This window comes from Rhodnius prolixus, unplaced genomic scaffold (assembly GCF_049639745.1).
Source record: "Rhodnius prolixus isolate KJV_2025 unplaced genomic scaffold, Rpr scaffold_12, whole genome shotgun sequence".
Classification (NCBI taxonomy): Eukaryota; Metazoa; Arthropoda; class Insecta; order Hemiptera; family Reduviidae; genus Rhodnius; species Rhodnius prolixus.
Window position 1 is genome coordinate 17,586,019 of NW_027411635.1, and position 26,523 is coordinate 17,612,541.

At 32.4% G+C, this 26,523-nt stretch overlaps 1 protein-coding gene across 3 annotated transcripts in view; it reads left to right on the forward strand.

Moving 5' to 3' along the window:
• Positions 1-23,922, forward strand: part of toy (paired box 6 protein twin of eyeless) — a 135,188-nt gene extending 111,266 nt beyond the window's left edge. For all 3 annotated transcript variants that reach the window (XM_074143245.1, XM_074143247.1, XM_074143246.1), the window contains 3 exons: positions 8,325-8,521; positions 13,001-13,224; positions 15,192-23,922. In XM_074143245.1, coding sequence (XP_073999346.1) covers positions 8,325-8,521; positions 13,001-13,224; positions 15,192-15,292 — 522 coding nt within the window. In that variant the 3' untranslated portion in view covers positions 15,293-23,922. The remainder of the gene's footprint in view (positions 1-8,324; positions 8,522-13,000; positions 13,225-15,191) is intronic.
• The last annotated feature ends 2,601 nt before the right edge of the window (positions 23,923-26,523 follow it).

The window sequence follows — 26,523 nt, forward strand, 5'->3', positions numbered from 1 at the left end:
GGCCAACGAAGTGTCCCGCAGAGCCTTCCCGGGCCAATAAATCTGCCATTTCGTTTCCTTTATATCCTGAATGACCAGGTACCCAAACCAGAAAGACCTTATTTTGGTCACTAATTTCCTTCAGGGCACCCAGACAGTACCAGACCAGCCTTGAGTTGACCTGGTAGGAACTAATTGCCCGTAGAGCAGCCTGACTATCCGAGAAAATTACGACCTTGGAATTAATAATTCCTCGCCCTTTAATCTCGGTAAACCAGAAGCCCTTTAGATTAACCTTATTTTTAATAGGTGACAATTCCATAAATTGTCCTGAATTGGGGCTATAAAGTGAAGCCCAATTCACCAGACCAGAATCTGAACCATGTTTAATCGAATTTTCCCTTGATTCGATACTTTCTCAATACTTCTTCGCAATTAGTATACTACGTATCAAGTTTCGTACAGAACTATCCAATAGATTTTCATGATCAACTAGGCAGCGAGCTGTAAGGCGCTACTGTCAACCCGCCGCGCAATTAAAAATGTAGATCTTTTTTTTTTAATAATGAAGATCACTTAAATAAAAAACTTTTGCTATATTCGCTGTTTGGAACAATCTTATGATGAAATATCACCAAATTTTTGATTAGTGTTTATACAACCGTACTACCTAGCCACTGGATCAATACTAAGTGCTTTCTACAATTTACAGTTTTGGAAATGTTCTATTCAGAAGATAGAAACAGCTAAAAAACTTATTTTCTTCTTTTTTTTTAATTCAGGGTACCTTCAAAAATATTACTAGGGAAAAATTTGATACTGTGGGTTAGATGTCAATTAAAGGCTAAAACAAACACTGCCTCCACAATCATTGCGTAATATACTTTGATTAGATTCTTCGTTTAGAATACATTTTTAGTCAGATACCAAAATGAATCTGTAAGTTGAAACATACCTCAAAGATGAGGCTGTAAAAACTAGAAATAATTAATCTGTAACTAATTATAAGAAAAAAACACAGATTTGTAAATTTTGGTTTATACATTGCAAACCTTTTATTATTATTATTATTTAAATGAATGTAAGAACAAGATTATATTATCAGAAACCTTAAATTTAGTTTAAATAGTGCAGGAAAATGTGTATCTTGACACTTGGTTCCATCTAAATAGTTATTTATTTAACAAGTGTGGAAAGTAGTACTTTTCCTCACGCGAGGCAGGGTTTGCAAGTGCAAATTGCCGAGTGTGAGGAAAATACTTTACACTAGAGTTAAATATTATATTTTTTTCTGCAACCATTTATTTACTAAAAAAATTAAAAATTTCATTTTTACAGTCTACAAAAAGTAATTTATTTATTATAAACATTTATTGTTATATTACAATTATTTACATTACTTACGTATTCACATTACTTATTACATTTTCTGCTGTTTCTTTTATTGATGGAGGAGTGTTTTCTAAACAGGAATCACTAGAATCCATTTTAAATTTCTATAAGGTAACACTATAACCTTTTTAACTGTTATAATTAAAAATATCTAATTATTTATTAAAATATTATTTTTATTTCTATATTCCTTTCAATTTTTATTTTATTTTTTAATATTCGTTTTTTAATTATTTAGTTACGTTAAATAAGCTTATTAAAGTTTTACAGAAAATATTTATGTTAATAACAAAACTTCTTATATCAAGGAAGCACAATAAAGTTTTTCCACACACTAGTGCGGAAAGTGACACTAATGGGAATTTCCCCCCACTAGTGTGGGAAGTTGGGCATTACACAGCTGATTTTAATTGAGTAATGAGAACTTCCCTACATGGTTGCAGAAAAATATATGTATTTAGTAACGTGCGAAGTAATGTTACCAGTTATTAGGCTTTATTTGAAGTCTGATACAAAACATCTAATAAACTTCTATGAATTAAATTTGAAGATAAGTATACAGAATTTGAAATTACTGAAGGACTATCTCTTATTTGGAGACATAGTAAGCAAAAAATGTTTCAGTCACAGTTAACTTGAACTGTGTTTCGGAATTTGGAAAAAAAAAAATCGAATTATAGTTTAAAAATTTTAGTGAGAGAATCTCATTGGTATGTTTTAAATTACTTTTATATATATATAATTTATCTAAATAAAATGAAGCAGAAATACAAAGAGGAAAAAAAACGGAAAATGAGCAGTGTTTTTTTGATCTTTTGATCAAGTAATGGTACTCGAGGGCGGAAGTGTAGTCTGGAAGGGACTCTCTTCTATTAGTGAATCTAGAGGGCTGTTCATTGAGAGCTAGCTATAGTGAGATCCTTTGAAGCTCTACAGCCAGTAGTAGAGCTACTGAATGCATCCACATCAAACACCCAGAAGTGCTTTCCTTCTTTAAAAGCTATGTCCAATACTAAATCAGCATATATTTCTACAGATACTAGTATGTATTACTAAATGGTAAACGATAGAAATAACATATCTAAAAACTAACCTCTAGTTTACTGAGTGAATGTTTTTAAACACACGCTGTCTATGTACTTATGAATTTTAATGTAACTAAAAGTATTACTGATCAAATACTAAATTAATTGAATGGTTAACTGAAGCCAAAAAAAAGCAACATCATTTTCTGTAAAGAGTAAGTTCGTCGTTTCAGAAACCTTAGACGTTTAAGGATGTAAACATTTAAATTTTCCTAGTCTGAATCGTAGAACTTTTTATTAAAAGGAAACTCTGTTTTTTGGCTCTTCAAACTTCTAAAAAACTATTATTTTCTGAAAAGAAGCCTTCGGCAGTATTCAATACATTTTCAGACATTATACGAGTGCCAGTCGTCCTCAATTTCTCTTTCGATGAAGAGGAACCTCTCTGGCCATTTATTTGATAGTATACTGCATAAATAACCCAAACCATTTTAGTTATTTCCTTTATCGATTGCTAATAACTCCATTTCTTTTGGAGTAACCTCATTTCTAAATTTGTCTTGTAGTTTTTGTTTTTTTTGTGGTATACTTTCTTTAGAAGCTCATTCCTCCATATTTATACTTGAATTATACTATTTTTAGACAGAGACCGGTATTAATCCTCTTGTACAATACATCAATATCTCCACAATTATACAATAGTAGATTCTTTTTATTTTAACTTTGTTTTGAAAGACTGCAGCCCTATTTAACTGAATGAATCATTCTGATGGCTTATATCACCTTCTTAGAGTACCTCCACCTGGCATCCATCTTCCACATCCAACATCAAGCTCGAGACATTTTGAAGCAAGTTTCTTGTTTGCATTTTTGGCTATCTTCCTCTTATTAAAATTTATCCTTATACCTTAGGCCACAAATTCCATATCCTCTCTATGTTGAGCTAAAACAATTAATCGTCAACAATGTACAATAAACTAAGGGGAAGCCAAATTGAAAAGGAATTCCCCCATCATATTGCATCTTTCTATACCAAGAGCCTGTGTTACAAATTTGCAAGAGAAAATTAAACACTGTAAATTTAATACAGCATCCTTGCTTCACATCTTTATTAGCCACAAAAGAGACGGATAATATCTTCATTATTTTGTATTACTTAAAAAATGTACGACACTAAACAATTTTCAGTTAAGTATTTTAGTTTTTGAAATTATTAATTTTATTTGTGACTTTCTGACAAAAACTACGATTTTAAGAGGTTTTAGGTAGCATGGAATTTCCATATTTATGGCACATATTATAGTTATTGATCATTTTAACATCAGGAATGATCTTATAATAGAAATATACACAAATTTTAATCACAAATTTGGAATTGAGTATAATTTTCTAAGGGAAAGGCTTTCCACCTTTATTTCTTTGAAATTTCAAAAAAAAATTGAAGCTTTTATTAATGTTAATTATTAAATTAAATAGTGGTAACTACCCCACATTCAATAGGTATTGCCAATTGTAACTGGAGTAATTGAAAGATGGAAAAAATGTTTGAAAAAGATTTTTTTAAATTTAATACGTCGTTGAAAAAAATTACACTTATAAAAAATGATATGCCCTATATTTTAAAGAGAAATTGGGAATTTTATATATATTTTTTTTAGAAAAACAGTAAAAATTTGTAAAAGTAATGTGTTACAACTTTACTCTTTATCGTGCACCTTGTGACGATCAACTCTAATATATGTAAAATGAAGAAATAATAATTTAAAAAAAACGAAGTATGTTAAAGAGAGACTGCATCAGGCGAAGTGATGAGAGTTGTATACTCAAGATTTCTATTTTAATAGATTAATTCTAAATTCTTTGTATACTAAGTATATTTTTGGTAACCTATAACCTTTATTTCAAACCTTTACTCAGGATTATTGATTCTGTTTCTAAAATAAAAAAAAAATTGTTTTTTGAAATAGAAGTGTCTGTGTATTTGTGTAGAAATAGAGTTACAGATGCATGAGTTGTAGTTGCTAATGGTGGAAAGTAAAAGATAGAAAATGGTATACCTTTTGGCCAAGAGAACCGTGGTACTAGCCAAATGAAGTCTCGGCTGGGTACTTATCTTGATTAAGTACCACACATACGCGCACCGTTTCGCTTGTAAGCTGCACCATTCGCTTACACTCGAATACATTTCTACATTTCAAATATATATACAAGATGCCTTTTATCAGGCTGAAAGCTTTTATTAAAACGAAAAAGGATAACTAGAAAAACAGAAGAAGATTAGAGAAAATGTAAAAGTTGGTGTTAGTTAGAGATGTTCATTAGTGTTATTGCTAGCTCTGTATACTGTAGTAAAAAATACTTATTAAAATGATGAATAAAACTAGAAGTATACTCACTCGACTTTATCAAACTTCACATTTTACTAAAACTTTCAATTTTAACAAAAAGTTAGTTACTTCGTCGATTTCAATATCATATAGTTTTGTGCAGATATCATCTGGAGAAATTGATAGAGTGTTCACATAAAAATACCAAATGGTATCATTTCAGTTATGCGAAAAGACTGGAACCTCTATGATCTATGTATAGAAACACAGAGGATAAAACTAACATTAATATCCTGTATTAAACGGTATTCGATACGTAATATATATTGACAAAGATGTAGAGGTTATAAGAATAGTGTTTTCAGCGTTATTTTGAAGTTTAAATCTATCACCACGCTAGACTTAAAAGAACAGAACTAAATGGACGCAATCGACAACTTAAAAGACTTAGACGTTAGATCTGAACTGTCTGTATACAATAAGAGACTAATTTATTCCTCCTCTTTTAAAACCCATTTGCGCGAATGGAATAGAACTGTGCAGTTCAACCAAAACACACCAGTCGCCACAGAATCTAATTCTAAAATATCGTACTTCCATCCATAATAAACGCTTTTTTCTACGTCTATAACCAGACCATCTGATCGTAAAACTTCCTTTATCGCCCAAGCCACCTATTCTGGTGGAAACTCCACTTTAACATACAATAACACGTAAATCTTCTTGCTTAAAATCTTCTAGAACTGTACCTGACAATTCAACAAGTCGTCTTAAAAGATAGTGGACTCTCCTCACACATCGTTCAAATTTCAAACCTCTACATCCTTCTACCTAATGGACCAATTCTAATGAATCCTTTAACAAAACGTAGAGAGAAGTATTCTCTATAATTGATAATAATGGCATTGTTTTAGTGATAATAGTTAAAGAGAAATACAAGGTTAAATTTTGGAGGTTTTGCAACTACTTCAAAGTTCAAACCTCTATATCTCGGGTTCTATTGTTCCAATTTTGATGAATCCTTTACCAAAATGTAGAAAAACGTATTCTCTATTACTGATATTAATAGCATTGTTTTAGTGATAACAGTTAAAGTAATATATAAGGTTAAATTTTGGAGGATTTGCAACTACTTAAAATTTCAAACCTCTATATACCGGTTCCTATTGTTCCAATTTTGATGAATCCTTTACCACAATGTAGAGAAAAGTATTCTCTATAATTGATAATAATGGCATTGTTTGAGTGATAATAGTTAATGAGATATAGAAGGTTAAATTTTGGAGGATTTGCAACTACTTTAAATTTCAAACCTCTATATCTCGGGTTCTATTGTTCCGATTTTAATGAATCCTTAACCGAATTGTAGAGAATAGTTTGCTCTAAAACTGGCACAAATAGCGTTGGTGCGATGCTATGATGTAAATCGTTATTAGTAATTATATTTTTGGAGGAGACCTCTCATACAAATGGCTAACTTTTGTTCCATTCAATGTACAACGTCGGGACCCCCAAGAGGCACATCTGCATGAAATTCTGAATCGAACGACACTTTATTCATGAAAATCGGTTCACACGTTTAGGCGTAAGGTTGTTTTCGTGCAGTTTTTGACGATCCGGTTGTTACCTGATAATTCTGTTTTTTTAAAAAAAATCCCTCTTCTTGCCTCCCAAATTCTTCTACGGTAGGAGCATACTTATTAGAAAACTTGAACTTATATTTAAAATTAATATCTGTTGCTCTTGTTGCATATGAAGCCAGTCTTACTCGTACATCACATGCAGTAATGATACGTATTGTAGATTTACTGTCTATTACAAAAATGGTGTTTAAAATGATAAATACTTATTTGAATGAGCAAAAAAAAAAAGATATATATATAGGAGTGAGTAGAGAAATGAATCGTATGAATATGGGTGTGAGATAATGTATGGAGAAGACAAAGGCGATTTTATTGTCGCTAGGGCTGCTCTGTATTGTATAAGCGATGCATGCTGAACGCATGTGTAAAACCGCTACATTTATCATTCAGCAGGACCGGCTGAGTGTGGACACCAGTTTTCAGCGCATCCCCTACCATCGGGATATTGTTCCTACTATATCCACTCAATGAATCACTTCGTGCACATATATATAGTGTACCGTCCCCTCGTTTAGGGTTATATCATCTCCTACATTTACATCGGCCTATAGTTGTGTTTTAGCATTGTAATCATACAGCCTCTTTGGCTTAGACTTTCTCTGGTCGCTAGTAGCTTTTAAGGTCTTCCTGAAAGTGATGACGTATATCTTCTCTTTCTTCGTCCTTACCTAGTGACGCTAAATAGAGATTTATTCTGTACATTCTTCTAAATAAGAACTTCATAAATTAAAAACATCTACATCTGAACAGTGCTAGCCGTAACAAAACTTTAATAGCAATTCATAATTTCCAAAACTACTGAACAATGACACTCTTTAAGCTGAATTCTTAATCCCGAATTGCCAGTGGTTGCAATTCATCTGGGTCTGAAGTATGAAAGACCCGTTTGCGTACTTGAAAAAATAAAAATAAAAGCTGCATAAAATATGTATTGGTATTAAAATTTAATTATTTCATTAATGATTTAATGCGGTTATTGGCGCCCGGAGCCATTTTCAGTCCACTACCGGCCTCTAGACAATGTTCCCTCGTTACAAACAACACTGTCTATCACCGGACGGTGAAGCTATAAGAAGCTCCTAGAAAAAGAAAATCTAAGGGCCAGCAGCTGGGATTTGAACCCGTGATCTCCGCGTGGGAATCCAATACGCTAACCGCATAGCTAATCTTTTCCCTAATTAATATTTAATGAAACCATATCAACGATCTACCATTATACAACCCAGATTATCCGATGTAGCTCTAATATCTGTAGAAGGAAATAATTTTAAAATGTGTATATTACAAAGATTTCTACTTCTTCTTCTTAACTGGCGTTACAACTAATGAAGAGCCTTGGCCTCCTCAAGACGTGCCCGCCAGGCGTCTCTTTCCTGCGCAGCCGACCTCCAGTTTCGGAATCCTAACATAGATGCAGCATCCTTTGCCACACTATCCTCCCAGCACAGCTTTGGTCTGCCTACCTTCCTGGATCCTTGTATGATTCCTTCCAGCACTTACTTAGGAATCTCATCTTCACTCATCCCTAGCTATGTGACCTGCCCATCGCAGCCTACCAAGCTTTATCACTTTTACTATATCAGGATCCGTGAAGAGAGTGTACAATTCCTGATTTTTCCTACTTCTACATTACAAAGATTTAATCAAATTTCCATTTTAAAATTAAGAAAAAACTAAAATATAATTAAAAATTATTATTTGTTCTTCTTTGGCATTACTTTTGATTCACTTACTTATTTGTGATAACCATTCGTGCCTCTACCTCTACACTACCTAAACTGCTTTTAGCATAGAATTTTCTTCTCTTTCTTGCAATCATCATATTTTGTTCCAAATATTGAAACAAAAAAATAAAATAAAATCTCCCAAAGTGACGCCTCGGTCGCTGAAGAAATGGCCTGGTCTACTTCTTCTCACCTAGATAAATAAACTAAAAGAATAACTCTTTTTTCTTGCAGGTCTGGTTTTCAAATCGGCGAGCGAAATGGAGACGAGAAGAGAAACTGAGGAATCAAAGACGCGGCGGCAGTGGTGAAGTGGTCGGCTCTTCGGCGAGCCCGCCGGCACCCGCGTCACGACTTAACATTAATTCCGGTTTCAATGCAATGTACTCTTCCATACCGCAACCCATATCTACCATGGCAGAGTCGTATAGGTAAGCCATGCATTCACTCACTTTGAAGATCAAGAATAACTTTTTTCTATATTTGTTTTCCAAAGTTGGCAACTATGTTAGAAACTTGTTCGCAGAATCACTTTAAACAGTTTGTAATATAATTTTAAATTTGGTATGAACACAACAACCGGCTTTGAGTTACTACGATTTTTGTACCGTTTTAATGTCATAACAAAAAATTACACTGTTTGCAGTACCACATATAATGCTGGATTATCCCTTTAAAGTTGAGAAATGCACAACTCTCTACTAGAACTGATCTAACACGAATTCTCTTGGAATAATATTCAAATTGAAGTTATAAATCTGATGTATTGAATAATATTAAATACCAAAACACAACACATTTTTTTTAAAAAAGTTAATGACATTTTAAAGGAGAGCGTCTATCCTAGATTAACCCAATATGAATATTTCTAGGATCATACGATTATGTTTCAAATAGAACTTGTAAGATATACATGAATACAATCCTTCATAAGTTTTTTAAAAAAAAAATCTTCTGGGTCATTTTCAAGAAAATATTTTTTGGTTAAAAGTGAATATAAAATTTTAAGATTTCTTGTTTTTCAAGATATCTTTCTCTTTTTTAAACATGTACCAACCAAATTTTTAACAACCATACTATCTGCTTCATAGTGCTTTTAATTTCTTTGAAACACAAATTCAAATAAACCGTTCATACGCATTGCTTTCTATTATTTCAGCACTAAAATATGTTTTGAAAGTATCGAGTTTCTCTTTTAGACTGCCAATTCATTTCAATAACTTGGAATTGTTACTAAATGTTGGTTACCATAAAGATAATTATAGATCTACTACAGTAATGTAGTTGTTTTTTTATATAATAACGGCAAAAGTTAAAATTTAATAGCTCAAAAACTCACTAAAAGGACTTTTTCTCCGATAATGTTTTAAATTAAAAGTGATACGAGGGTCGTTTGAAAAGTCCGTGCAAAAATAAAAACTACTTAATTTTTTGGGGTAAACCTTTTTTATTTTTCAACATAGTCTCCTTTTAGGCTTATACACTTCGTCCAACGCTGCTCTAGTTTGTTGATCCCTTCCGAATAATAGGATTTGTCCAAGTCTGAAAAATAGCCATTCGTTTCTGCAATCACCTCCTCGTTTGAATAAAATCGTTTTCCCGCCAGCCATTTCTTCATATTGGGGAACAAATAGTAGTCCGAGGGAGCCAAGTCTGGAGAATAGGGGGGATGTGAAACGAGTTAGAACCCTATTTCCATTAATTTTGCTACCACAACTGCTGAGGTGTGAGCTGGTGCGTTGTCGTGTTGGAAAAATACTTTTTTGTGGGCCAATCGTGGGCGTTTTTCTTGCAGCTCGGTTTTCAAACGGTCCAATAACGATGAATAATATGCACCTGTAATAGTTTTACCCTTTTCCAGATAGTCGATGAGGATTATTCCTTGCGAATCCCAAAAGACAGTTGCCATAATCTCTCCGGCCGAAGGAACGGTCTTCGCCTTTTTTGGCGCAGATTCCCCCTTGGTAACCCATTGTTTAGATTGTTCTTTGGTCTCAGGAGTGTAGTGATGTATCCATGTTTCATCCACAGTGACGAAACGACGCTTAAAGTCCTGCGGATTCTTCTGGAACAGCTGCTAACCGTCCTTGCAACACTTCACACAATTTCGTTTTTGGTCAAGCGTGAGCAATCGCGGCACCCATCTTGCGGATAGCTTTGTCATGTCCAAATGTTGATGCAAAATATTATGTACCCGTTCATTCGAGATGCCCACAGCACTAGCAATCTCACGCACCTTCACTCTTCTGTCATCCATCACCATATCATGGATTTTATCAATGATTTCTGGAGTAGTAACCTCAACAGGGCGTCCAGAACGTTCAGCGTCACTTGTGCCCATATGGCCACTCCGAAAATTTTGAAACCACTTATAAACTGTTCTAATCGAAGGTGCAGAGTCACCATAATGTTTATCAAGCTTCTCTTTAGTCTCCTGAGGCGTTTTGCCTTTCATAAAGTAGTGTTTAATCAACACACGAAATTCTTTTTCGTCCATTTTTTGAAAATCACTCGACTTCCTCGATTCAAACGAATGCCAAACACAAAGAAATAGAGCGATCTGACTGAAACTTGGTGTGTGTTCTTCCAAGAGATGCTACTAACTAAACATAACCACGATTTGCGCCAGTAGAGCTATCTTTCTGACTTTGCACGGACTTTTCAAACGACCCTCGTATGTCTACCGCGTTCAGTGTTGCATGGAACTAAAAATTTAAAAAAAAAAAAAAAGATACCAAATGCTTTCAAATATTTTGGCTTAACAAAACTCTTCAATTCTTCTTCAGTTATTTTATTTTTATTCAATATTTCTCTTGTTTGATCTGTAGATTTGACGCCAAGTTCAGCTATCAAAATATAACGCTCAAGGATCAGCATCACCTGAACCATAGTTTGGTTAATATGATGAAATGTTTCGCCCACAACATCAAAGACTTTGAGCATATCCAGGGTTTAAGTTGGGTATATGCTTCGTGTCTATAAAAGGCAATGATTCTAATAATTGATCTACTGGTTTTTACTCAGTCCAGAAGCAGAAAAAAGTCATCTCAAATCCCGACCGTATTAAAAAAATGTCCCTTATCGCGTCTTACTTGAAACTAATACGAAACAAAGTCTGAAATCTACATATCTGAAATCAACATATATTAAAAATTAATACAAACTTAGTTGGCCGTTATTTCTCTTCAATCTTACTAAGATAAATTGGAAGCTGTGCAAAACTACTAAGATCGTTTAGTAAGATTGACTAAGTGTTGAGTTTTTCCCAAAATTAGGAATCTGGTTAAAAAATTTTCAGAATTACTAGTTCTTTTTTGAAAAATTAAAAAAATAATGCGTCTACTTGCCAACATACGGGTGTTTTTCAAAAGTATTTGTTATTATGCTAAAAAAAACTGCAAAGGAGTACTTAAAAATTGCTGCATATACACATAGTTTAAGGAAAACGGTTGCAGTTTTTCTAGTAAATCACTAAAAACTGAAAAGTATATTTCCATCTAAAACATCTCTAAACTGCATATAAGTGCAATAACTACTTCCTTTTACCATGAAAAGGAAGAAATTTATAATGCATGCAAAATCTTATAATGGACAACCTTTTTTTTTTATTAAAATGCATTGATAGAATCTTCCACTTGCATTAGATAACCTGTTGAATGGACACCATTTCCCCCCAAACAGGACACCGCCTGCTCTGTTAAAAACAGATCAACCCTTATGGATGCCAGCTAACTGACAGACCGGTATGGTCGCAGCAACTTGTCACGCCCCTAAAATACTAGTCTAGTAAGAACCACCTTCTTTCTTCACGCCATTCCCTTACATTCACCCAACTTTACAGATGCAGTCTTCTGAATATGAAAAAAAAAAAAATAACCTAGTGCAATATGCGACCTTTTCATATAGTTCAAACTAGTTCAAAGAGTGAATTCCGTTTTTTAATAACATAGAATGTACTCCGCTTAAAAGAAATAACAATGTATAGAAACTACAGAAAATTCAAGAGGATGCGAACGATTTGTTGCTCTTAGGTGTCAAAAAACAAAAACAAAAAAATTGTTTAGCTCAGTTTAGATAGGTTCAGCTGGGTTTCGAAACACTTGCAGTTGGAAAAATTTATTCTGTAAAGCCGCTTTATTTATCGGGAGCTTCTTGAGTCAACCTAGAGACGATACTCATTTAGATCACTTCAAAAATTTTGGTTCTCTACTTTTCAAACGAAAACGATAATGAAAGCAAAGCATTGTCTTCTGCAGATTGGAAATAAAAGCATAAATTTGTACCTCAACTATAAAAAAAAAACTTTGAATACATGTAAATAGATAATTTAAGAATACATTTCTAGGTACAGTTTAAAAAAGAATTCATGATATTGAAGTAGGCTGTAACAACCATGTGCAGATTATTAGAAATCGTAGAGTTGGTTTTAGTTTATTTATAAAACCCTCAGCAGGTTATTTGCAAATGTGAGATTGATTTACCAATTATTTGATTTCCGGTACGGTTTAATAAAAGTCTTCATCAAAAGTTTTTTGTTCTTATCAATTGAAATTGGCCGTAACATTGACCACATATGGTTCCTTTATCTTAGAAGATTCGTCCTTCTCCCAATCAGGTGTTCTGATCAGCCACACTAGTTGCATACATTTACCTATGAGATTTACATGTTCCATAAGTTCTACTTGTAGCACATCTGTACGATATTTAAATAACTGAAGAAAACAATTGCAGAATGGTATTTTTTGTATTAGATTTATGGTGAACTCGTCTTCGGTGAATAAGAAACATTTTCACGAAAAGGGTAATCAATTAGCTGTAATCAATTAAAAGATGAAGTTGCCAACTTAAGATACTAAATTAGATTTTTAGGCACGCTAACCTAAACACAGTGATTTCCATGTAATGCGCAGCACAAGTTTGACAAGTATGAGCAGTTCATGTCTGCAACAAGCGGCCAGGGATCATCATACTGCGGCGGCTGGCTACCCCTACATGTTCCATCATGATCCACTGTCGTTGACGAGCTCCTATAGTCCCCGGGTGGGTTGCAATCCAGCGGCCGCACACCAACCCTCGCCGGGGGCTCCTTATCCACCTGCACCGCCTCCAGCCACCACGCCAACCACTGGAACTGGTAAGTATTGTCACTATCTATCAATTTTTTTTGTCTAAATCATGTTGAAATCGCCATTTCTTCAGAGAACCCTGATTGACAGCACAAATAACATTTGCTGTGTCACCTATAAACACACCAAAGAGCTTTTAAGTAGTGCACAACTCAACCCTGTGCGCCATTTTACATACTTTTATACAAAAAAACTGGGATATATCCCTTAATTTGAAGGTATTTTGAGAGTTTTTACTGTGTAACTAGCCTTCGATGTGTCCCCTTATACCACCAATTCCAGTTCATACTGATTTTGTTAAAACAAAACAAAAAATTAAGAATTTTACCCAATTGATTGTTGCGTTACTTTTTGTGAGTTGCAGCTGTCCATCATACTTCTCACCATTCTTATCTGAGAATCTAATTGAAGTCTAACAGAGTATAATAGAGGCTAGAGCCGTGTCTTAATTTTAGCAAATGGTACAGCCAGCCTCATTGTATCCAAGCTTGTGTGATTGCTTAGACATCCGAAGAAAGAGCTTTCAGATAGTTCTAAAAAGCTGGAACTAGTGCTCACCCAGACGAAAACGTTTCAGAACTATATATCTTTATACAGATTACTTCTAATCTAACTAAAAACTGTTGAAATTACAGTAACGGACCTCGTGGAACCTCTAGTCAGTATTTCATCGTTCCTTAAATTCAAAAAAATTCGTCCATTTCTGTTCCATAAATAATTTTTGATTGAAAACCTCAATTTCAAACAGGATTATGAAATCAAATTAAAACTGTTCAAGAGTGTTTAGGGTCAAAAAAAAGAAAGAACGGAGGACGAATTAGGTAGCGTTACAGAGCCTAAATTCAAGTCCAACTTACTACAGATATTTCTGCTCTCCAGGAGGCCCCTGTAGCTTACTGTCCAACAGAAAGCTGGTGTTGTCTTTGGCAAGAGTTCAAAGATGTAAATAATAACTACATGGTTAGCGTATTGGATTCCCACGCTGAGATATCGGCTTCAAATCCAGCTACTGGCCCTGGTACGTTCACAACGGAGCTGTGAGCATAGATGATAGCGGAGATGATAGCAGTGATGCATCAGCGCTTATAGAATAACCTAGTACATTCTTATGTGAGCGTGCACAACGAAGCTTCGACTAGTGACTCATACTCGCTGGTATAAACGAGCATAGATGATAGATTTGAATTTTTCATTTTTCTGCTAGCTGAACTCCAGTATCGGAGCTTCAAAATGGACGTAGAAAAATTATTTAGTGCTGTCTTTACTCATTATTTTTGGTTATTATTTTATTATTTACTTTTAAACAATATTTTGTTTTTTAAATCGTGCTTACATTTATTTTCATGTGTACTTATTTCGTTTTTTTTTCAATAAAATCATTACTTACCTAAGAGTAATCACTAGTTTTTCTTCTATGGCTATAGGATTTCCATGACAATTTTTCCAAAGTTTTCTTAATTTTGACCTTATTTTTTCTAAAATATAGTCGAATGTGGGTGGACCCATCCTCACATATTCAAAAAAACGATCCGGATAATTTCTAAGTTCCTTATATAAATGGTGAAATTCACCCAAAGTTCTTCGTTTTTTATTTATGGTATGTACATGATATTTTCTAAAGCGTTTTTTCTTTAAAATATACCATTTCGTTGCTGCTGAACATAAAAACTCTTCTTCACTACTCGACATGTTGCATGTATCACTGCTCCGTTGTGCACACTAATCAGCGATTATATTTTACTCTATCAGTTATCATCTCTGCTATCATCTATACTCACAGCTCCGTTGTAAACGTACCCTTAGATTTTCTTTTCCTAGGAGAGCTTCTTACAGACCCAGTGATGGACAGATGTAATGAGAGAACACGGAGCGCCGGCAGTGCACTCCGCGCGCCAATATCCTCGAATGTTGACGCGCCTTAATATTAAAAAATAATTTTTGTTTATTTTTCTTTTTTTTTTTTCTTTTTTTATAGGTGTAATATCCGCAGGTGTCTCAGTGCCCGTACAAATTCACAGTCAGAGCGGGCCAGATCCGCACGCCTTGCCCACCTCGTACTGGCCCAGGCTGCAGTGATCACAGCTATTTGGGTTTCACCATCATCTCTTGTTGGACGAAACCCACACCCACGATTAAAAAAGAAAACACACAATACAAAATAATTTTAAAAATATAAATAAATAACAGCTGAAAATGCAGAAAATAAAATAAGGCCTGTATATAAGGATGTTTAGTCATAAAGAGAAATCGTTTACAATTCCCAACTTGTACGGATACAGGGTTCTATCGGAAGTAGCCATTTACCCCTTTACCTAAAAATAAAAAAAATCATTTAGAATATTCACAAATAAATATAAAAATGAACAAAGAAATAAAAAGACAAAACTACTTTCATTCTCCAATCTTTCACAAACAACGAGAAAATTTAAATCTCACAGCAATAAATATTTATTAATTACAATTTTTCATTTTGAATTTTACAAATTATTAATGTGGTTGTGAAATGTGAAGAAATTTTCTTGTACAGTATTTGGTGCTTTGAATCTCATTACTTTTTTCCTAGTTTTCTTCTAATATTAAGTATTATAATTTTTCATTAAAGAGTATTATTTATTTTTTTTCTATTCAGACCATCAGAGGTGGCCAAAACTTATTCTCGAAATATACGCCCTGAAATAATCTATTTCCGTATTTCAGCATTTACTTATGTATTTCTGCTTGGATCCAAGCATGTTATAGGAACGCACAAACATATACATAACTGGAATCACACTGGACTGCAGGATATGCAGTCTTACATATTGTCATAGTTATAGGAAAGTGTATAAAAAAATATATGTGAGCGTTTTTTTTAATTTGGATACAGTTGGCAAGCGCAATGGATTCAAAGGTTTTTTCGTTCATGAAATGTGAAGTGTCGTTTTAAAAGGGTGCATTGACAACTTTTCCTTCCTGCGTTTAGTTGTTGAAGTTTTACGTAAGAGAGTATGGCACTCCACAGATACAAAACATTGGACTAAGTGTCTCATGAACGAGAGAATTAATAGCTGTAGTGGATTGACGCGGTTCGGAGCAAGTTAACCCACATGCAGCATTTGTTTATAACGAGCTACTGATGAATATTGTCTTGTTGAATGTACAGCCTTCTCTCGCGTTATGCACCCAACCGAATCGCAACACAGAACTTGGAGGACGACTTGATGTATACTTATTGACAATGATCGGCGGAGTAATTGTGCTTGAAACACCTCCTAGGGACTTTTATGTTGTGGTTATTGATTGTTTGACACCATTGTACGCTTCTATCATTTTTATTTTTTTTTTATTTTGCAACGCACTGAGATCTAGATGATCTACCGATATCAGATGAATTCCTATAGCATTCGCTCCAGTTTCAGATATTTCTGGACATCAAAGAGGTTATGTCCTTTCTGATAGCACTTTGTAGCTTCCTGGGTGTATGAATAGCATGTTTATGTTTTTAGTAAAGGCCTGAAAACACAGACAACTAATAGAGACGGGTGTTGGTCTAGTGGTCAAGAACGTGGCTTTGTAAGTGGGAGATCCCCAGTTCGAATCCCGCGTTGGCTACTCCATTATTTGTTAGAAAAAATTGTTTATAGTAAAGTATGAGCTTCCGCCTCCGTCCACGACACCTAATTGGTAGTTGGACGTTAAGCCCCGCCTGAAAAAATAGGCGATTACTTTATTTTAAAGACTCAAGAATAAAGCCTAAATCTGTTTATCCTAATCTGTTTATATTAGAAGGTCTAGAAATACGAGGCATTTTTTATTTAATTGTTTTAATCATAAAGGGTACAAGTTATAGATTCTTTAACCGGTGTTTTTTAAATCAAATATTTAAAGTACAGAGTAGTAATTTGCAAGCTTTCTTTCTCATAATAAATCTTAGTTAGTTCCGTTTAAATATTGTGGTCTATTTTCTTCTTTTCCTCATAAGAAACTTTTTTAGTTTTAGTCAAGAAAGGCAACTAAAGCTAGCAATGGTGATTTTACATATAGTATTTGCTTGTTACATATATTTTGGAATATAATAAACACAATAATAATTATAATATAGATTGTTATCTCAAAAAAAAGATTCGCTCAAAAACTTCTGGCCAGCCATGGAAGAGTACAATCAATTCGTTGGTTGCAAGAATGGTTTTAAGGTGGCTAAGATGAAGAGCAGAAACTAGAAAGGGATGACTTAACCATGCTTTCAACATACTTTCGCCCTTTCACAACAATGTTACATTGTTCTGCCATTCTGACTTCAAATAAGGGCGTAAAATGGTGTTGAAACTCAACAGCAATAACGTTAACAAATTTAAAATCTTTTGTTAATAGCGGTAGCAAGGACAAAACTGACCAAGATATCCGTTTCTCTTGTACACGTTACCTAAAAATTATCGAATCCCTAGCGCATCCGGCAAGCATTCAAATTCAAAATGACACGTTTATATATGACGCGCAAAACTGCTTGAATCCATACGCCTTACTAATTGTACGATATTCATGCAAAAATCCAGGCGAATAAAAAAAAGTTGAACGGACTTGTACATTTGGTAAAAATATCAGTAAAAACAGAAAGAAAAACAAAGGTTATACCCAATTTTTTTTGTTATTTTCAAATAACAAATAAGTTTTTATGAAGTTATGAGATAACCAGTAATTTAAAATATTACGCATCTTATTATGTACTTTCTGAAGCTAATTACCGTTTTAAAAAGAATGTATTTGTTGTAAACCTTGAGAAAAATAGGACAGAGTCGGGCGAGTGTTCATATAAGACTTACCTTTAACTTTACCGTTTAAGATAAAAGTTCCAAATATTATACATTAGAGACTCCTCGGCAAATAACCGGATCAAATTAAAAATTCGAAAAATATATTTAATAGAACAGAATTGTTTTCAGGAAATGCACTCCACTTGAGCAGGTCCTCCTCATTATTCAAATTAAAATTGAAAACAAAAATAACACAATCATTGTTTCGCCAATTTGTAAAGTATAAAATATTCAAAATCCTGGTGTTGCCATAAATACTATTATAATTAAAAATATAAGATAGAATGCATCATTCGAAATGAAACTTGTATTTGGCAAAAGTAACCTTAAAAAAAACATAATTCAAAATGCATCATTACCCCAATTAATTAGCCCAAATGCATCCGTCGTATTATGCAGCGCTGCAATTTTATTCTTTTACCATTCCAACAAGTGGAGCCTAAAGGATTGGCGATCTCTTATCTTTCTAAAGGCAAAATTTGCAACACTAACACAGCTGTCTTTTGCCTTAACTGACTTTTGATCTTCCATTTTGGTTTCCAGAGGCTAGAAGCTGAATTTTGCTAAAATATCCAGCGAGAATTGGTTATTGGTGTTTCCTTTTTCCAAATGTTTTTCTATTACAACTAATTCTTTAAGAAACTACTTAGTTTTTATACTGTAAAACTTCTATAACTTCTGAAATTCATTGGGCACTTCTTCAACATCTAGCTTACAGCTTTATTTAATCCACAAGTGTGGTTTACTAAAGCTAAAAGTTAATTCAACTGACTATAATCATAAAAACACAACCTAAACTAGGTAATCATAAATTGAGCTTGAGTAAATGTATTTATGGCAGCACAAGATCCCATTAATAAATTCAAAAAAAAGAATCTTCATTTAAAAAAATATAAGAAAATATACAGAAGTCCAACTTGTAAAATAAATTATTTTTCTTCCTTAGTGCTTGAAAAACATGTATACTTACTCGAGAACCGATCTGTTAAGTGTGAAATTTCATAAAAAGCTGCTTTAGCTAACGAATTAAGCATAATTGGACTATGTCTGTGTTTTTATGTCCCTTGTCATATAGTTCAAAGTGTGATATTAAATATGTGTACATTTTTTGTTTTTGTCTTGTTCCTTTACTATAAAATTGAATTTATTACAATAATAATTATCGTTCATTAAAGCATACTTCCAGAAGACAAGAATTTAAAGTATATTTTGATGGTGACCCAGAAAAAGTTTTTGATAAAATTTATTTTTAAGAATACAATAAATAAATAGGGTGCATAAAAAAAAAAATAATAACCATTTTGCATATTAAAATGTACTTCTTATTAATGTTCAAAATAAAGAAATTTTTTGATAAATGTGGTAAGCCATTTTAATTCTTTACTGACTTTGTAATCAGAAATGGGTTCACAAAACACTAAACTCTTATCGATTCTTTTGAAAGTCATTACTAAGAAGTAACCTTTTAATAGTCACCATAACCTTACGTCACAAAACTATTGTGTTAGAGAAGGGTGATCGAAGATAGTCACAATTTTGGCCAGATCGAAAAGTCACTGGGAAAAAAAGTCATAATTTTAATTGCGGTCGATAACAAACTAAATAAGTTGACAAGTATTTATTCAGCTGGCCCCATTGTTAAGCTATAACTTATCTGGTACGTAACTTCATCTCCTTCTTATAGTTGTCACGAATAAAGAAGACGGTTATCATTCTCTTTAGGTACTAGTACTTCAGCAGTAAGTACCCAAGTGGTTGGATTTGAGACAGGATCTTTTCCTCCACTTTCAACGTCAAAGTCGCTACCCAAAACATCTTACTAATTTCATATAACCCCTATGTTATTATTTATTTATTTAATAAACCTACAATAATCAAGAACATTTTTCTTTTGATTCCATAAAAGCAAGCGTAGCTTCACTAGCTGTACAAAACCCATCCCAAAGACCATGCTTATTTTAGGTCATAACTGTTCTAAAGAAAAGAAAACAAGTTAACAATAAATTAATTATTCGAATTTGACACAATACTTTTTAAAAAGAAAATCCTCCGAGAAGTCTAAAGATTCATACGAAATCAAGATAGCAAGCATTAAACCAGATGCTTATAATATCATGCATGTTTTGTAAGCAGGGTCTTTAGGATGGATTACAGAAGCCATGGAACCATTTTTAGCAGAAAATTGGTTATTTCTTTTTGTACATCCCATCAACCATTTCTAGAAGAGCTGCCACTGGTGACAAATCGATTTGCGTTTCCATTTCGCGTACCAATTAAGAAAGGTCTTGAGATCATATTAGTGTGGTTTGATATAACGCGATATTTCGCCATTATTGTTAACATACTTCCATTGGGTGTTCCTAGTCTGAAAATTGAAAAGTAATCACAAACACAGTACTTAATAAAAATTAAATACTATACTCGAGTGCAAAAAAAACTAACATTTTTGGTTATGCTAAAAAATATCTGCCAATTTTTTTTAAACTTGTAACCAGTTAAAGATCCGAAAAGTTCGGCCCAAGATGTGCATAAAAGAATTGAATTTTTTTTGTTTTGATAATTCAGCCTTTAAAAATTCAAATGTACCTTATAGTTTCTGCAGCTCAATTATGTTTCTATCCATTATGAATTATTTTGACAAATTGTTTTCTGGTTTGCTTTTAATGAGGTTGGAGTGTTAGCCTAATAAGAAAAGTACTTCCAAATTGGATACTCATCTATTGATATTTTTAATTTGTGTAAATTTTATTAAATTACAAACTCGCCTAAAACCTAGAAAGTTATATTGTTTTTCATTTCTTTCATTTTTTTTTTTCTGCACTCGAGTGTATTTGGAGGAAGAAATTTTCGTAATATATATCAGTATTAAATACATAGTAATTACATTACTATTAGTTTGGTATATAAATATATGAATGTTGATGATCTCATATTTTAAATGTATTTAAGGAAGGAAAAATTAAAACTAATATATTCTTAATTATATCATAACCTTCAAAATGACAGCTTTTTAATTACTATTATTATTTAACATTATGATTTTTTCTGAAAGTTGTAATAATCTAAAAAATAATTACAATTGTTGTATTGGAATTGTAGCAGCTTGACGTTAAATATTTTTATACAAGTGAAATGACAAATAATTCTATGATTCTAATAAAATATAAAAATTTTATGGAAAATAATTATTTTCCCAGAAATTAAAAAAAAATAATAATAAAATTTCTTAATGTGCTTTCACACTAGCTGTTTTTGAGATCAGGTGAATTTTAGAAATTAATAGTTAATTAATTTTAATCTTTTTTTTTTTATCCAAAATAGCGAGTGCAACTTTTTTTTTTTGAAAACAATAACAAAAATATCTTATGTGAAACACTCAATCGACTTTCTTTTAATGGATTTTTTAAAATGATTCATCCTTTGCCCCAAATTTTCGCTGAATGTTCCCAAAATTTTTTTTAAGCAAAAGAAGTCTGTAGCGCTTTTAGAGAAAAATAGTGTGAAACGATTAGCAAGTTAAAATTATTTTAAAAATTGGTGGTGGAGGAAGGTCACTAAGTGGCATTTCCGGTCTGCTTTTTAAAAAAAATTTAAATCTCAACTCTTCAATACATTTAATTCTTTTATAACAGGCATATAACAACATGTACATCTTTTTTTAATGGTCGAAGTCAATCTATCTTCTTTTTTTAATTAGACATGATCACGATACTTCTTCTTACCAATCAGAATAAGAAAAAATGGAAGGTTCTCTTTTGATATTTGTGTAGAAACAAATTAAACTTTTTGTTCAGCTAAAATTTCAATTTAGCAAAATCTAAATCATTAAATTATGATTGAAAGAAATAAAAGAATAATGCAGTTTTCTGTATATAAATAATTGTAAAACCCGAAATTATGAAAAAGATAAATGAGAATATAATTAATGTGTCCCAAAAAGTTGAATCTTACCAAGCTAAAGATGTTATGCTAGCCATGTAAATAGGCCAAATAATTGTATTTTGATAATAAACTAAGTGTATTAGAGATTGTATGAATAATATTTCTGAAATAAATAAGATAAATATTTTTTATGATTACAAAAAACAGTGTACTGAAAGTGAGCATTCCAATGTTATGAATTTTTAATTGATGTCCGTTTTTTATTGTGTTAGTTTTATTAAGAACCGTTTCAATTTAATTTTTTAATACAATTTACAAATGTACATATAGGGGTGGATAACTCAGAATGTTTTGGAGAAATGACAAAATTCTGGATCGACTTTAAGTTTAATTGTTCAAGATTCCTACTTATAAATTTTATTGAGAACTTTGACCTTTTTTTTCATTAAATGTTAGTGGGTTTTAGTATTTTATAGGTTCACAACAATAAAATTTATACTTACTTTAGAAAAGTGACTGGCTAACTCACCCAGAAAATCTTTACAATAACTTTTTCTAATAAGATGTTTTAAATAAAAATAATAGGCCTATATGTATTCAGTGTATAAACAAACTTAAAAATAAGTAGAGAAATCTCAGAATCTGGGAGAGTAAATTCCCACCCAACCATCTAAGTATTCCTTGAATGAAGACATCACGAAAGGAGGTGTTTATATATCTCTACACCTCAAAGATTTCTTTCAAGATTTTGGTATCAGATCAGGTATTTACTTTATCAGTTTACCCTTCATACATTAATGCCAAGTCGCTTATTGCCTTTAAATATTCTTTGACCAAATCGCTGGTCTTCTCTTCCCTACAGATTCCAATTCCTCTAGGTGTATCAGCGGATCCATTCTTATCGAGTTATCTTTCGCCAGACCCAAGTCGTTTGGCCACTCGACTTCGAGCAACTCATTATAGTTTAGTCATCCCTAAAGTATAGATCTTCATCAAGAGAAACAAAAGTGACTTCCAAGATTCACGTCCGATTCTCCATTGGTACAGAAATCCCAATGGCCATTTAGGTAAAACATGCTATGGGAACATTCAGCCAATACTATCCTTGAAGCTAAGTAGAATACTGCTTTTTCTATTACCTAAAATCCTACTAAAATTATTTTTTTCTGGAAAAATGTTTCAAATAAAAATATTTAAATAAATTTAGTATGTATACGAAGTTTAAAGAAAATTGTTGGTTTAATTTTCATAGAAAATCGCCAAAACAAACTGAAAATCCAATCCAACAGTAAAATGGTACTTTTGGAATGGATGATTTTGCCCAAACTTTGTATTATGTGATTACTTAAACAAAACTAAAAAACTTTCTGAGTTAACCTTCGGTACTAATAAACTTTTAGAAATAACAGAATCATTCTTTTAAGTTTATTTAGTTCCTAATTTCCTTTATCATTAATAAATGTAATTAAAACAAAATTTGCACTCGCTATTCGTGCTCCACTTTACCCATCACAATATTTAGCTCAAAAATAATTTATTAAAACAAAAAAATTAAAATTAAAACAGAGCTTTGCTCACCTTCCCATAAAATGTACTTAAAAATTAAAATTAAAGAACTTGCCATATTCTGAATTAAGATATAAATAGTATATTATAAGAGAAATTGTGCCAATCTTTTAGAGAGTCTTACCAGTGAATATTTTGTAACAGTGGTATCTTAAGAATTAGTAAAAAAAAGTAGTATTTAAAATTTTAAAATAATTATTTTCTGTGATTAATGAACATATTTTGTAATAATAATAATAATAATTTTGTCTTTTGTTTCATAATTCTTTAAATAAATAAATATTTGTGTATTTTAGATTAGGAGACAAAAGAAAGCAGTAAATACTTAGAACCAGAATTGAAATTAGTGATATTTGAGTTGAAGAAATGTATTATTCTTTGTTTTCTTTTTAATTTTTAAATTATAAATATTTACCCCATTTTTGACCAATATTTTTATCATAATTTGTAAATTGAATAATAACTTAAAATTTTATTCAGTATTGAATGTGTTGTTTTATTTCTACATCTTTCCAAACAAATAATGAAAATACCAAATTGGCTTTACATCTCGAAGTATACTGCAACTTATCCTCACAAATGCCCCATGTTGCTTTTTAAAATTTTAAGAGAAGTATTTAAGGACCACCCTAGCGTTTCAAAATGAGAAACTGAACAGGTGTTTGCAAGTGCAATAAGGGAACTGGCTATGTCGTCAAATAACAGGAACGTAAATCCGGGGGGCTAAGCCAAAAATGTATGTGTCGGATAGCCTGGATAGTAACTGAGCTTAGAATTTTAACTGCAGCTACATTGAATAACTAGATAAGTCCCATTTTATTTAATTTTAATCGCGTAATGTTGTAAATTAAATGTTACTTAAGTATTTTAAATGACACATTTAATAATAAAATAAAATTATTTTGCATACAGTATAATATAAATATTTGATATTGCACCTACCTAAACACGTACCGATGACAATTAATGCAATGCAAATTCGTTAGTCAGAAATAAAAGCTATAAAAAGCAGTTAAACTCCATGTAAGTTGGCTAGTGACTAGACAAATACTTCTTCACAGGTTTCTCTTATTGGCGGTAGATTTGAAAACGGAGAAGTGATTTTTTTCGGAGAATGAACTACGGTTCCCGAATAGAGTTAGGATTTTATCCATCGCAATAAATCAATTTTTGACCTATTTCAAAATGTTACGTTCATTTCTAAGTTTGGCCTTACATCAATGCGCTGGTTGATCTTGATTGTAATTCAGTTAAGCCAAAGAATAGGAATGAATAGAATAAGGTTAGTATTTTCATAAGAGTGCCGGTATTTACATGCTAACATAGGTATCTCTCTACCAAACCACAATGGGTTTTGCGGAAAGTTTTTCCATTCTACACTGTGGGTCTGTACGTACGGTAAAAGGGCACGAAGGAGACAATAATAGCTACTTCCTCTGTCAGATCAACACAATTATCAGAAGCATAACCTACTGCAGTTAAGGACACGATACATAAGTCTGGCACCATTTGAATTGAAACTAAAAAGTCTTTCATAGAATCAAAACAGTGAAGGCGATTGGATTTAAAACTTTTACGACAAAATCCACTGACCACAAGGATTATAATACGAATAATTCGGTTCTACTAACTAGAATCTAGGAAGTAAATGGAGAAACTGCATACGTAGAATAGGTTTACATGATAAGGAACTAGAAATTGTAATGATTGTAGATCCAGGAATGTTGATTTGTTTTATGGGCTGATCCACATAAGAATGATCCATGCAGGTCTTATGGGAGATGGGAGTGTGATATAGAGTAGGTACGTCGAGGTAAGTTTATTCTCGGCCGCCTGACTACTGTCAGATAGGAATCATTACCATTCTTGAGTGAAGCACACTAAGGAACCATCTGAATAATAAAGGTTTAATTCTTTTCTGGCCTCAAAGATTTCATTTTAAAGAGTTCATCATGGATGGTATAAAGTGAGAATGAAATAAAGATTTGATGAAATACGATAAAATAAAACAATTATACATTCCTAGATTAAATTGAGGGCAATGAGAAGACGTAGGATCAGCCCAACCGTTCATTTGATGTTATCACTTAATTTTGGGACCCAGCAACATAATAAAATATTTCATCATCTTTGTAATGGCATTAAAAATAAATGTGCTGCTCTTTGGTGAGCCCGATTCGAAGATTAAAAGACAACAATAACTTCCTTCTCAGTTTCATTATACTTCTCACATAGTCTTATTTCCATCCTTTGTGTTATGTTTCTAAAATTAATTGGTAATTTGGTCTCTTATTCAAGTGTGGTAAACCGAGTTATTTATTATCATTACCAAATCAGTCTTCTGAATTCCTTAATTTAGTAGCATAAAAATACCCTGCGCATATTCTTCCTTAAAGACCAATCTCTTACACAATCGCAATTCTTCTTCAGTAAAAATCACAATCGCAATTCCAGTTAACTTGTTTCAAAACTCAATCTCAAAAATTTGACAAGGTCAGAATAATTCCTTTAATCAATATTAATTCATCAACTACCACTATAAGAACTGCATCGGCGATGCTCCCGGTACCCTTCTACGCTCTTACTCATAAAAACTGATATACTCGTACAATCAGCTACGCAATTAATCACATGACTGTTTAAAAAAATTCAACATTAATTTAAACACCGATTTAGTATTTAGGGTTAGATAAAATACAAAAATTCTTTCTTTTTATTTATTAACAAAAATAGTTTATACCAAATTTCATATTCAAGAATATTTGTAAATATATAATATATACAAAATTGATATCACCACTTAAGAAAAATTGTGAAATGAGAGTTGGGGACTCTCAAGGTCTTAAGCAACAAGGATTTTCCACATTTATTACACAATTATTCTTACAACTTTTGATCACATAACTAACTAAATATAAAAAAAATAAATTTAATCTAAGCTTTAAAAAAGAGAAGAAAAATTATACTTCTAAAAAGCTAATTATACCTAAAAGTAGATCTTTGAATGAAGGTTCATATACATACAGATAACCGTATAATATCGAGAATCCTGAAGATAGCTCGTTGTGT